Here is a 13,298-nt window from a genome sequence, read left to right as displayed (position 1 = left end):
CATGCCTCATTGCAGCCCAGCGGTGCTGCTGAACACACAGCATGTTAAACAGCTACACCATAAGCATTTCTTGTTTCTATTACTTCCTCTACAGAATGCTTTATCCAACTACTACTGGAGTCTGGCAACTGTTAATATTAATTACACAGAAAGGTACAAATCAAATTATTGCAAATGACATATATATATATAATCATCATGGTCTACTCTATTGCATTTGGAACCTTGCCGTACACACCCTATTATTACAACATGAAAGCATTAAACCATTTCCCAAAACATTTCTGTAGAAATAAGCCACCATAGGCACAACATATTATCAGCGTTGCTTATAAATATAATTTATTAATTGTCTTAAAAATTCTTTCTTACACTTTGTACAGAAAACAATTAGAGGAGATAGAGAGGCGAGCATTCAACAAGATTGAGCAAGATTCATGAAGCGTGCCAGAAATAGCAAAATGGACCAACACTACCCCGCAATAATCAGATCACCCCTTATAGTAAAATAAAAATGCACTTACAAGCACAGCTCTAGGAATAGACTTCTATCATGATAACCAATGCCAAATTTGCATAGTAGACACTGCTTTTACAAAAAAGGAAAGAAACTTAAATACAAAACTTGAAACATAGAAACTCAAATCTAACTGTCCTGCTATTATGCTGTATTCTCAAATTTGCCAAATATAGCTGACAGTACACAACTGTACATGATGTCAATACAAAATATTTTGTACATACTTTGATATCTTAACACTACTTGTTTTCCTTTCAACATCACGAAGGATCGCCTTCTAGAGGCCCAACTTATGCTTTCCTCATGAAACCCCCCCATTAACAAGCAGTCTGACCTGCTGTAAACCGTAGATTTAGAACGTGGTGAGGATCTGATTATGGGCCAAGTTACACAGTAACACGTTTCTTACATCCGACCATCGTGTCCTTGCGCACGTTCATCAGCATGTATTCTGCATTTGACTAAATAAGCGATGTTGATGATCAAACAGAGATACTGTCATGACTTTTGTCTGCATATTTTCTTCTGAAGGAAACTTAATGTTTAGGCTTTTATCCTCAAAACTAACATAACTCTTCCCTTTGTTTTCTGACATCAGCAGTTACATTTGAAAACATACAAAACATCCACTCCATCATTTAACCATGAACCGTTTCTAATTTGAATGATAAGGCTGTCCAAAATAAAAGACTCATCAATTTTGAGGGCTGTTAAGGGCTAGGTTGAACAACAATACAAGGGGTCAGATCTTTTACAAGCATATTTAAAAAAAAAATCGCCATGTAAAATCCATATCTAAAGGTTTCTTCCTGTGTGGACAGCGACCAGAAAAAAAGCCATGAAAAGGTAAACATCTGACCTTTTGTACTGATATTTACTCAGCCTTTGCCCTCTTTCCTTTAACATATCCTCCTCAGTATCTCCTCTACATACCTGATGTTCAGTTTCATATGGCGTCTCTCCATACTTCAGATTCATAGATTTTACCTGTATTCCCTTTGAACTGAATGTTCATGTTGTCTTTAACATGTTCCATATGGTTCGTGTCCCCAGGGGCATAAGAAATCTACTTAAAAGCCACTCAAAATAAGGCTGTTTTTTTTTACCATTTCTTCAGACACTGTTGACCCAAGTCTATGCATACATTAAAAAGCCAGCCTTGCTTCACAATGTTATGCAGAACACAAAAATATTACACTTTATATTACATACAGTCATCCCCTTTAGTTGATATCTTGATCTTAAGCTCTAATTTGCAACTTTTTCAACAAAAACACCATGAGTTGGAATGTTAGTTGCTGCAGAACATTATTTTAGATAAAGGGCAACTAACTGATATGTTACAGATGTTATCCCCCCATACAGTTCACACCCATAAAAACATTAAAATGGCATAAAAAATGAAAAACAATGTTAATGTAAGTAACACAAAATAATATTATGGTAATAAAGGTCATTAGATTGAACATGATAATCATGTATTTACACGTTTCAGACGATCGCAAATGTAAATGCTGTTATTCTTCCAAATCCACTGGAGGGTGCTAGTGACCATGATCAGCTCACAACTGAAATCAACACAATGCACCCTGAAGGCAGACAACACAACTGACATCCTGTGATGATGAGACGCCGAAAATATGACAGAAATATATATGTTATATATATATTAGTAAATTAAAACATGATTGATAAAAAGTATATTGTGTATATTTAGCGATAATGAATGATATCAACTGTATTTAATCCATTACTACTCTGGTAGTTTGTATATTTGTATTTTAATACACTTTTCGCTCCCTCTCAATTTTCTCTGAGTTGGACCCTGTCCAGAAACAAGCCTGACAGTCAGAAAGACTTCTCCAACTGAGGTTGTGGTTAACCACATGTGGTAGCCATGGCTGGAATTCCCTAGCCGGCAGCTTGTCTGCATCTGCATTACAGCTCCTTCCAAACAACTCGTCTTTGGGGCAAAAGGGAGTAGCAGCAAAACTTTAGAAAACTAGTAAAGGCTTGGTTTTATTTAAGGGATGCATGTAGCTAGAAGATCATTCCAGCTCTCATGCTCATAGTGAAACCTTCATAAGGTACAGAAACCTGTCTCTTTCACACAAACATTATACAATACTATACTGTTCATACAGTCTGCATCTTCAAGTGCGATATTAACTATGCCTAAAGAAAGACAGTTTCACAAGTCTGAGACAAGCACCCATGTTACTTGCATCCATCTGGATTGTAATCATCTTTGGATTGCCTTTAATAATACATTACGATTAAAAGGCAAGTGGACAGCAAGTTAAGTTGCTTCCACTATGTCATCTAGACTCCCTGTTACTAGCATGATGTCATATCTCCATGCACTTTGGAGGAAAGCCTCACACTGGATACCGAATGTATGACTTGTTATGTCAGCCAAAGATGGAGAACCCTGAAGGTTCCGGCTTGTTTCTGGTGAGGACCCTTTGATTGAGAGTCACTTGGTAACACATTCTGTTAGCGGGAAATGATCCACACATACTGTATGGACAGCAGAATACATAAAACGTTCCCTAGGAAACGATATAAAGACAACAAACTGTACCGGCGAAACATGTACAGCCAAGGCTCACAGGTGGTGAGGGATCACTTCTTTATCTCTCCTCTCATTATCTGTTCTCCATCCTGTTGGTACAGAAGATCAGCTGCAGCCATCATTTCATGTTAACGTCCTCCTTCCCTTTGTAATCAGTTTAGCCTCTCCATGTGTTTACTCTTATCTAACTAAAGAGTGTCCTCTCAGACTCACTCCTTGTTTTCCTTGCTCTACCTTCACCCACTATTTTGTAATCAGTTTAGCTTCTCTCCATTTATGATTCTGTTCCATTCCTATAGAATGGATATAGGCTTCAAGGTCAGTACCTCCACTGCCGCTTCTCTTTCTTCACTATAAAGTAACAGCAAGAAAACAACTAGTGTTACACCAGACAAGATCTATTTTTCAGGCGTGTGTATGTTTTGTTTGTTCCTGATATACTTAGTTTTTTGTTGGGTTATGTCACCCCTCGGTCACACACAACACTCCAACGCTGTTCATATAAACACACAGATACACACAGTCTTCAGCATCAGGTTGAACATTTCTAGCCATTGTTGCTCAATCTCCATCGCTGCAGCATCGACCGTGGGGAATCACGTGTAATCGTCTTCAGAGTTCTGTCGTTCTCAAGGTAATTACGTTGCTCCTTCAATGTTCTGTTGTCATGGAGAAGCTGCCGTCATGGCGGCCCATCTCCTCCAGCACAGCGGCCAGTTCGTTTAGGTCTCCATCGGGGAAGTGCTGGGCCTCCCACAGATCCAGGATCACTCCTGTGGGACTGGACTTGGTGGCAAAGTAGTTCAGATACCTGAAGGAGAGCAGAGGGACGACTTATCTCGTTAATATTACATGACAGAATAGATTTCCTTCTCCCACCTTGTTAGCACAAAGTGACTTAGAGACAGAGTGTGTGTTGTAGTCATGGAGTTCTGTCATGAATCAACTTTACTGTAGGAAACACACTCAAGTATACTAAAGCTACAGGCTGCAACTACAAATCACAACAAAGGCCAAATCTTAATGTTAACATTTGAAATTGAAACCAAACTGTAGGTAAAAGTCAATAGAATACTAATACATTTTAAAAAACACCCTTAAAACTTACATGAAGGGGTCAGAAAAGCCCTTCAGTAATATAAGTATGTACGTATAAGTGTTCCATGGATCAACATCAAACTTTCTTCATGATTCATTCTTACAAAAGAATTATGTTTCAAATTTCTATTAATGAAAACAAAGAAACACAACAAGGAGTTACGTACTCTGGAATAATACAAATCTTTAAAATACATTGGAAATAGTCTAAAGTGATGATATAATTAAGTCTTAGATTTGTTTTTAAGGTCAAATATGTAACGTGTCTTTGCAGAAGGGAAATCAAATTACTCTGAAAAGGATTCTGAAAAGCTAACAATCTCTACTTTCTCATGTAAGAAAGTAATCCCTTTTCATGTATTGTCATTGCTCTAAAAGTGAAATGTAATGTATCTTGATCTGACGTGCTCTCTTCAAAACCTGACTAACCTAAAATGTGAAAACATATGAAAAGCCCCTGATATCAGAGCATACTGTACAGCAAAACACGTGGGAAAATGTAAAACATTTATTGAGTGAAGGACTTGTGAAATTTGCCATAATAATTGTTTATTCTACCCATTTCAGATTATAAGAAAACAATGCATTTTCAAGTTGATTAAGAGCACCAAAATGTATCAAAAAGTCCACAGGGAGAACAGTTTTCATGAGAACAGTACATAATAAAGCTGTCGCAAATAGACATTGAATTACATCGTGGTTGTAGAGAAAAAGTCTAACGCTGAACCATCTGTGAATAAAGTATTGAAAATGCTTTCAAGTAAAAAAGAAAGCCATCAGAGTTGAATCCCATGAGGAGAAAATGAGACTTTCTGTTCCTCTGTAAATCCTGTGATGGTACTGCTGTCACACTCTGCTACTGTTTGAATACCAGAGACGTGTACATAACTCCTCTGCTCCTTTCTGTCTCTAATCCTGTACTTTCTACTAAGTTTTTTACTTCTCAAAACAAACAATAAGCTATTTTCATCACTTCATTACTTACTTTGTTTTTCTTTTTTTCCTCACTTTCTCCATCTATCTGCAGTATGTGATAGGGACTGTTGTGCAGCTTTGTAAACTCTATAACTGAGATCCTGCTTTTATGCATGCATGTGCGTGTGTGTGTATGTGTGTGTGTGTGTGTGTGCGCGCGTGCGTGCGTGCGTGCGTGCGTGCGTGCGTGTGTGTGTGTGTGTGCACGTGTGTCACCTGTCAAGGTTGAGTTTGTGGGCCAGCAACCTCCAGTCATTGCCTCTGGTCTGCGGTGCATCCAGACTGCCACACAGCTTCTGTCTGATGGATAAGGGAATACGGAAAGCATTGGGTCCCACTAAGGTGGTGATATTACTGGCAGGGTCCATCAGGGACGTGTCTATGCACTGGAGATCCTGGAAAGAACAGAAAGAAACTGGTCAATTGTTGGAATCGATATTAACACAAAAAATAAATAAAATAAACACTATAACCAGAGATGGCAAAAGATCACATCCTTTACTCAAGTCGAAGTACAGATACCCGTGTTTAAAAATACTCTGGTAAAAGTAGAAGTACTGACTAAACTTCTTTACTCAAGTAAAAGTAAAGAAGTATGGGCTTCGAAGTACTTAAGTAAAAAGTACCCATAACTACCAACTTTAAAAAAAAGTAACTGACCTCCCTTTATATTAATAGAACAATAATGTCATTGTTAGCTAATGAATGTTTCAATGCTGAACAACGGCAACATGACAACGTTTTCATTGGTCTCTCTTGTTTAGAGAAGACCAGGAAATTATGGATACACGGATCGTGTTCAAATCAATAGGCACGCAGTGACTCTAAATAATAATGATCATACCACCAAATGCAGTAAAGAGCCTATTTTGAAAATGTAAGAAGTAGAAAGTACAGGTAGCCTATTTGTGTTAAAAATGTAAGCAGCAAAAGTTAAAAGTCGTCAGAAAAACAAGTAGTGGAGTAAAGTACTTATACCAGAAAAATGTACTTAAGTACAGTAACGAAGTATTTGTACTCCACTACTTCCCACCTCTGACTATAACTCACTTATCCAAGACACAGGATAAGAGGGATACATGTGCAATCCACAAGAAAAGTACCATATGGATCATTTATTTGGTATCCATGTGGCAGCTGGCAACAAGTTAAATCTGTCACATTTAAATTGCAGGTATGTCCCCGTCCTTCTGGAACAGATTCTGGTCGTCTCTCTGCTTACTGCTTTCGACGTGACCAATTAGAAACAAGTCTCCTAATTAATATAAGAGTGAAACAAACATAAAGATCTGCTTCCAATCACTCTCTCTTTCCTGTCGCTGTCGATCTCTGTCTCTTCCTAAACCTGCATTCCATTAATCTGCCACCACTGGGCTGAGAGGAGGCAGTAACCTAATGAATGTGCCTTGGCAGAGGAAACAACAACTGCCAATGTTGATGTGAATGATCACTTTTTTACTGCGTCTACTTAGCCCCAATTTACAACAGAAAGCTCTCTGCTGCCGGGGATTGAATGATGGATGCAAAGGGACATCTCTGTTTCGCTCTTAAAATAAGAAATGCTTTAAACCTGCTTTATTTCACTGTTCAACACGCAGGACGCTGCCGTCTGGAGAGACTAGATCTTTTTATTCAACGCGTTCACAAAGAGACTCAATAAATACTGCTATAAATAATAAATCATACTAGCTACTCAGCTATATTCACCATACCTGCCAAACATACCAGCAAGTATTTTGTAAGTTTAGGTATGGCCTATTAACATAGATTACAACTGATTACTTAGAAAACTACATTTTTAACATGACTCATTTCCCAAATAGAAGTACTGATTTTCATTGTGCACTTGTTACACGGATAGCTTTGGCCCTAAAAATGCTGATTGTTTTGAAATAATTGTCTAGAAGGCGTAATGCAGTAATATAGAGGATCACAGGAGAAATTCTAGTTTAGACACTGTGCAAATCTTTTAACCTGGGAGCACAACAAAGTGTATTTTCAGTTGGGCAATTTCCCCATGAGTATCTACTGTATATTCACCTAAAAACAAATGATAATTCCACCAGTGATCAGTGACCAATGCAGGAGAAGTACAAACTATCTGCCTGCAGCAGCCTCACTATATGCAGTCAAAAATCAACATACCTGTTTAACTAAGAGGTTAACAATTTGTGAAAAGCGTGGGAGAATTAAAAGCAGTGACATTCCAAACAGACACACACACACTGTGACTTTGTAGTTACATGGAGCAGCAGAATCAAAGAGGAGTTATTCCACTGGTGGCATGTGGCCTCCAGCCCCGTATGAATGATTGAACAGAGTCACAGAACCATAGCACGAGCGCTGACTGTCTGACAGGTAGCGGAAAACTTAGTGACTTTAGGACCTTTAGTACGACGGGAATGAAGAAGTGTAGTGGAAGGAGCCTTTGTCTTCTGCAGCTCTCTAATACATACAGCCAATACCCAACAAACAGAGTGTCTGTTTAACATTGTGCATGTGCTTTTCTACAAACGTACCTCCTCCAACGTGCTGCTGAGCTGAAAGATCTGTCCTTCTCCCTCCACCTGCCGCACGCACAGTTTACAGCTGATCTCTGTGGTGGCTGGGCTCAGTCTCTCCAGGGTGAAGGTACAGTGAAGAGTTCTCTGACTGCCGCTCCACACCTGATAGAACGGGATCTCCTGGAAAAAACAGAATGGATGATATGCATGTTTTTGCAAACAATTTATAATCATGCAAAAGTGTTTGTAATAAATGTTATTATCAATGCTAATTGATCAAAGTGAAGCATTGTGAATGTATTTTACTCTGGACCTTAAAGGCTCCATATTACACTGTTTTTCATCAATATATTATAGGTCTCAGATATATACAAAACATGTCTCTGAAGTGTTTGGCTCCAAACACCAAACAGATCACCCATTGTAGCATCCCATAATCCCCTCTGTTTCAGCCCTGTTTCAAAACTCCCAACGCCCCTCTGCGAGATGAATACACAATGGTGCTCTAGGAGGAGATTCAGGTGATAAGGTAGGCGGGGTTACCTTGGTTGGTGATTGGCTAATGGTTACACAAGCCAAAAGATCGTTATGACATCATAAAGTGGCCAAAATCTGACCAGCTCATTTTCAGACAGCTTTTTATATAAATGGATCAGGACAAGAAGTGAGCGAATCTTTTTTCCTGAAACTTTCAGAGTCTCTTTACACAGAGGGGACACATGTTTATGTATAAATTGGATTTTGCATAATAGGTGACCTTAAAGGTGGGGTAGGCAATTTTGGAGAAACCAGCTCGAGTGCGCTAGAATTTGAAAATACACAGCCGGAAAAAATCTGCCACTTCCTTACAGAGCCCCTCCTCCAACACACACGAACGCGCACATGACCAATGAGGGCACGAGATAAGTTTGTGCACAGATGGAAGGCTGACAGGCAGGTAGGCCATCCAGTTATTTTAGCCGGGCTGGCTAAAAGGATTGGTCGTGCTTTTTACATTACTACGGCTTCCACAGATGACATTTTTTTATGGATTTTTTGTCAAAGCACTTAAGATATTCATTGCTATCTGGATGTTAAGAACATTCCATGGAATATAAAAAAAAGTGTATCTCGAGCCGGTTTCTCAAACTTACGTACCCCACCTTTAAATGCACAACGACAACCAACAATGAGCCATGGTGCTAGTGTGATCAAATGTATATTACCTTAAAGTATATTACCCTAAACATTAGTGTATCCTTGTTTGGCTCAAATTAATAGTACTTTTAACTGTGATGTGTATGTAAAGATATTTTTCTACACCGTGCATCATGTACCTGAAAGTGCATAAGTAGTGAAATATTCCTCTCACCTGATACTTTGCGATGAGTTTGCTCTTCCAGTGTGTGTGGGGCACGTCGTGGATTGACAGTCTCAGATTATGTGTGCTGTCTTTAAAGTTAAGGGTCTTTGGTTCATCCAGAAGCTTCCCTCCCATCTGGATCTCCATCTGAAGAACCTCCTACACAAAATCACACAAAAATGCTTACAGAACATTTCCTCAACCTTTTTTCTCTCATGCTCACTGAACGATATGTTGTCACCAAGCATTAGAGATTGCAGAAAGCTTTTATTTTGTCTTGTGAAAAGGCAAAGCATGTTGAACGTTGCATTTAAGTCCACAGGAACATGAAACACAGGAACGTTTTTATTAGATTACCATAACAGACCCCAGCATAGCTCTGCTAACTGCACTCAACTACAAACAGACATTAAGAGGCAAAATATAAACCTTGATTATTGATGCACCAAATGTCAAAGTACTGCTTTTGTAAGATGTGGGAAAGAAGCATATATTTAATGTAAGACATTTACATTTAATTACATATATTGAGTTTAGAAGATGACTTCAATTCACCATATTATTTTTTAAAAACAATACCTAGAAAAGTAATGATTGACTGACAATTCCATAGCCTATTTGTGTCTTTCCCATCAAGATTAAGACTTATCCTTGTGCACTTCCTTTATCATTTTAAGAATACTGTAACCACCTCACTCAGAGCATATTCTAAAGTTGATTCACTGTTCCTAATGTGGGATTCTGTTTGAATTCAATATCTTAAATTTCACCAGATGAAAAACATAATCAGTTTAAGCAAAACTGATCCTGCCCATTCGATGTCTGTGCACATTTTGTGAACCAAAGGCAGAACATTTTACTTTGCTGTGCTGCAGCTGTTTCAATAATACATTGCACACACAGTCCTGTGGGGATCTCTTCTCATTCTTTTCAAATTGACTTCTGTATATCAAGTAAGCCCACACTGAGAGACTACTAAGAAAGTAACTGCGACCCTACAAATGCATAATGCTAAACACATATCAATTTACCATATTTAAAGGCTTGTGAAACTGCACATATACACTAATATGAATTAAAGAAACACAGACACAAACACTGATTTAGGAATACGTTTTTCAGTATGACTTCTGATGCCTCCTACAACCTTTTCAAAATAATCAATTCCTCCTTCCCATCATCTTCCTACACAGCAGATATACGGCAGAGACTTCCCCTTTGAAACACAAACCGATCAATTATACTACACACAGCCTCCATCATTAAAAGAGCCACCTCTGAACTTTGTGTTCAAGCTACAATTGCTTGTTTGAAATGGTGAAAAATGAGTGTGTGTAGATATTTGCGTGAGCGTGTGCATGGCTGTGTGCCACGCTGACACTTGACTTATCATTGCATGCATAAATTACCAATGTTAATCTCCCGTATCAGATGGTCCCTCCAGTGCTTAGAGTTTGTTTGAATTCTAAAGCGTCGTTATTCTGACATTGCTTGACCCTGTTTTGTTTACTGCTTCTCAGCTCTCTTCCAGAGGACTAGAGGTGAGAAAATTTATATTTATGACTCTGGGATAACTTTTATTCAAGCTGTAACATATTGCATTTCAAATGCAAATTACCGAGGAACTGTTTAAGCATGGGTGGTCCAAGGGAGAACTAAAATCCCTCACGAGACTATTGAACACAACAAAGCCCTCAACCTCAAATATCCCATAAATATTTCATACAATCACTGTTATGCATTGTTAAAGCATTTATACGGCATTCTGCTGCTACATACTGGATATAACATGTCCAAACAGGGCCATCTCACGCATCACAACCACAATAGAACTGGACATCACACATCCACTCGATCAGTGGATCCTCTGCGTAGGTACAGAATATCAAAATATAAAATGACTCACTTTGAAAAAAGCTTGATTCCTGCAGCCATTGGTGCCTTAAGGCCTCACTGAGTGTAACTGCCATGTGTGTCTGTTGTTGTCTCTGTTATTGTTTATATAATGTATGTATATTGTGTACATGTACAGTGCTGTGAAAATAAAATCCCCCTGGGGACAATACATCTAATCTAATCAATCAATCAAAGTAAGGACATGTGTGAGGACAGTTTGGGTCAGAGATGTAGTACAAACAAAACAGTTGTTAAATAACAACTAAACAAAACAATTTCCGGGTTTGATTCGAGCAGTTTCAACATTTTTACCTTGAGTGAATCCTGTGTGTCATCCAGGCAATAGACTCTGATGTGATAGTCCAAAGTGGTGCAGCAGACGGGTCCAAAAACAGCCAGTTTGAGCCTCTTGGCGGCTGCCTTGCAGATTGACTGCCCCACCAGGCAGTATGTCCCCAGTGTCTCTGTGAGGATGTGACATGCCTCAGAGTCCATCTGGACATAGCAGGGGGTGGTGAAGTTTTCCTCTCCCACTATAACCACATCCTGCAGAAATGACACAAGCAAACATATTTTTAGACTTTAAGAGTGTCATGCTGGGTCCATGATGGGCAGCTGAGACTGGCATGTTGTACATTTACCATGTGACTCTTCCGTCCTCTCAACTGAAGAAAGATCGAGAGCATTTAAGAAAGACTGCCTTCAAAAACAAGTCTTTACTTCTTATCACTGCTGTATGATAAGTATATAGAATTATTTATAATGGCCCTAAGTAGCCTGACTATTGTTTGATCTACTCCCTTGCATGTTCGCTATTGTCAAAGCAAACTCCAATGTTATAAAATCCAGGGAAAATTCACAACCTTTGTGATAACACCAATTCTGTTTTAAAACATACTTTCATCAACACACGTTTAACACAATATATATCCTTGTGCTGAAAACAGAAACTGTGGAAATGTAGAATATTCTGAGTTTACACAGGTCATTTTGTTTACCCCTTTTTTATTTGGAAAGAGCCTTTATTTGTCGGTGCTGACTGCTTTTAGTGAAACGTGGGCATTATTTAAATACTGCATTTATTTTTGGGATTAAGCCACATTCTGTTTGTTAACATAACACAACCGGACCAGCATTTGGAGCCATTTCCACTAATGCAAACAACACCCGAATAAACAGGCTGTGGTTTCTAAAGGAATGCTTGTCACTGTTGTTACAAACAGGGATTTACCTATGCAATGCCATTACTGATGTGTATAGAGATAGCTCTGTAGATATAAACTATTTAAAAGCAGAAAAAAGCCCAACCGCAAATGTTAAACCACTTTGACTTGTGGAACTTTTGAAGAGGATAAACAATGTGTGACTCGGATTGAGAGTCCAGTCAAGGTTCAAGGTTCTTTATTGTCAACATAACATAGCTACTGAGTAATTATGTCGTTGAAAATCTTAGGTCACAGGCTCCTCCAACAATCGGTCTTTCAACTTAGAAAACCTTTAGTGGAATTTAGATTCACCACATTCTTTTATTTGTGTTGAGACACGGAATTGAAATGTTAACGCATTTCTGGATGTGAATATGTCTTTTGAAAGTAATCAAGGTGTCCATTAAGAGAATGATAACAATTGCTTGGAGCTGCCATCTGTGAAGTGTATCCAATCCCACTGTGATTATCTGCTGGCTGCTGCTCATATCATTTCTACAGCTCTCTGTCACAGCCGGCGTTACACTGAATCCATACGGCTGTTTGGGTCGAGTGAGGATGCACAGGCTCTGTTCTTACCAAATGATTAACTACTTGTGCACATATTCATGTTTTCTTGTGTGACCGTGAGTCATTGTGTGTTCATGTCTGTGGAAGAAAACGTGTGTGATACAATTATTGAGCTTTAGACAAAGTTCATGTGGAGTTGTGTTCCTGCAGATGAGCAAGCCGAATCAATACAAGGAGGTAGAAAAAGCAATATTGTCAATCTGTTATTACTGGTAATCACAACTGTGGCTGCTCCCCCATGATGTGAGGGGAATTCAATTACCTTCTTCTCCCTGTTTGGGGGAAAACTTTTTGATGGGAAATGGATGTTGTACTGCAATAAGAGAAAACAAATCGACTTCCTGATGAAATTCCACTTTTCATTTTTCTCGTCTCTAGCCACTTTGCACCCGACCGCTTAACTCTCTCTCTCTCTCTCTCTCTCACAAAGACACGCGAAAAGAGACACACACACACACACACACACACACACACACACACACACACACACACACACACACACACACACACACACACACCATACACACACACACACACACACACACACACACACACACACACACACACACACACACACACACACACACACACACACAGATTCTTATGCATGGCT

General features: G+C 38.9%; 1 protein-coding gene across 2 annotated transcripts in view; it reads right to left on the bottom strand.

Annotated features, from left to right (window-relative positions):
- Positions 1 to 316: 316 nt before the first annotated feature.
- Positions 317 to 13,298, bottom strand: part of unc5ca (unc-5 netrin receptor Ca) — a 176,420-nt gene continuing 163,438 nt past the window's right edge. For both annotated transcript variants that reach the window (XM_079688098.1, XM_079688099.1), the window contains 5 exons: positions 11,223 to 11,456; positions 9,024 to 9,173; positions 7,688 to 7,852; positions 5,385 to 5,563; positions 317 to 3,906 (listed from right to left, as the gene is read on the bottom strand). In XM_079688098.1, the coding sequence (XP_079544224.1) occupies positions 3,747 to 3,906; positions 5,385 to 5,563; positions 7,688 to 7,852; positions 9,024 to 9,173; positions 11,223 to 11,456 (888 nt within the window). In that variant the 3' untranslated portion in view covers positions 317 to 3,746. The remainder of the gene's footprint in view (positions 3,907 to 5,384; positions 5,564 to 7,687; positions 7,853 to 9,023; positions 9,174 to 11,222; positions 11,457 to 13,298) is intronic.

This window comes from Notothenia rossii (assembly GCF_949606895.1).
Source record: "Notothenia rossii genome assembly, chromosome: 6".
In the NCBI taxonomy this organism is placed as follows: Eukaryota; Metazoa; Chordata; class Actinopteri; order Perciformes; family Nototheniidae; genus Notothenia; species Notothenia rossii.
Note: the sequence above shows the minus strand (reverse complement) of the source record. Positions and strands in the feature narration are given on the sequence as shown.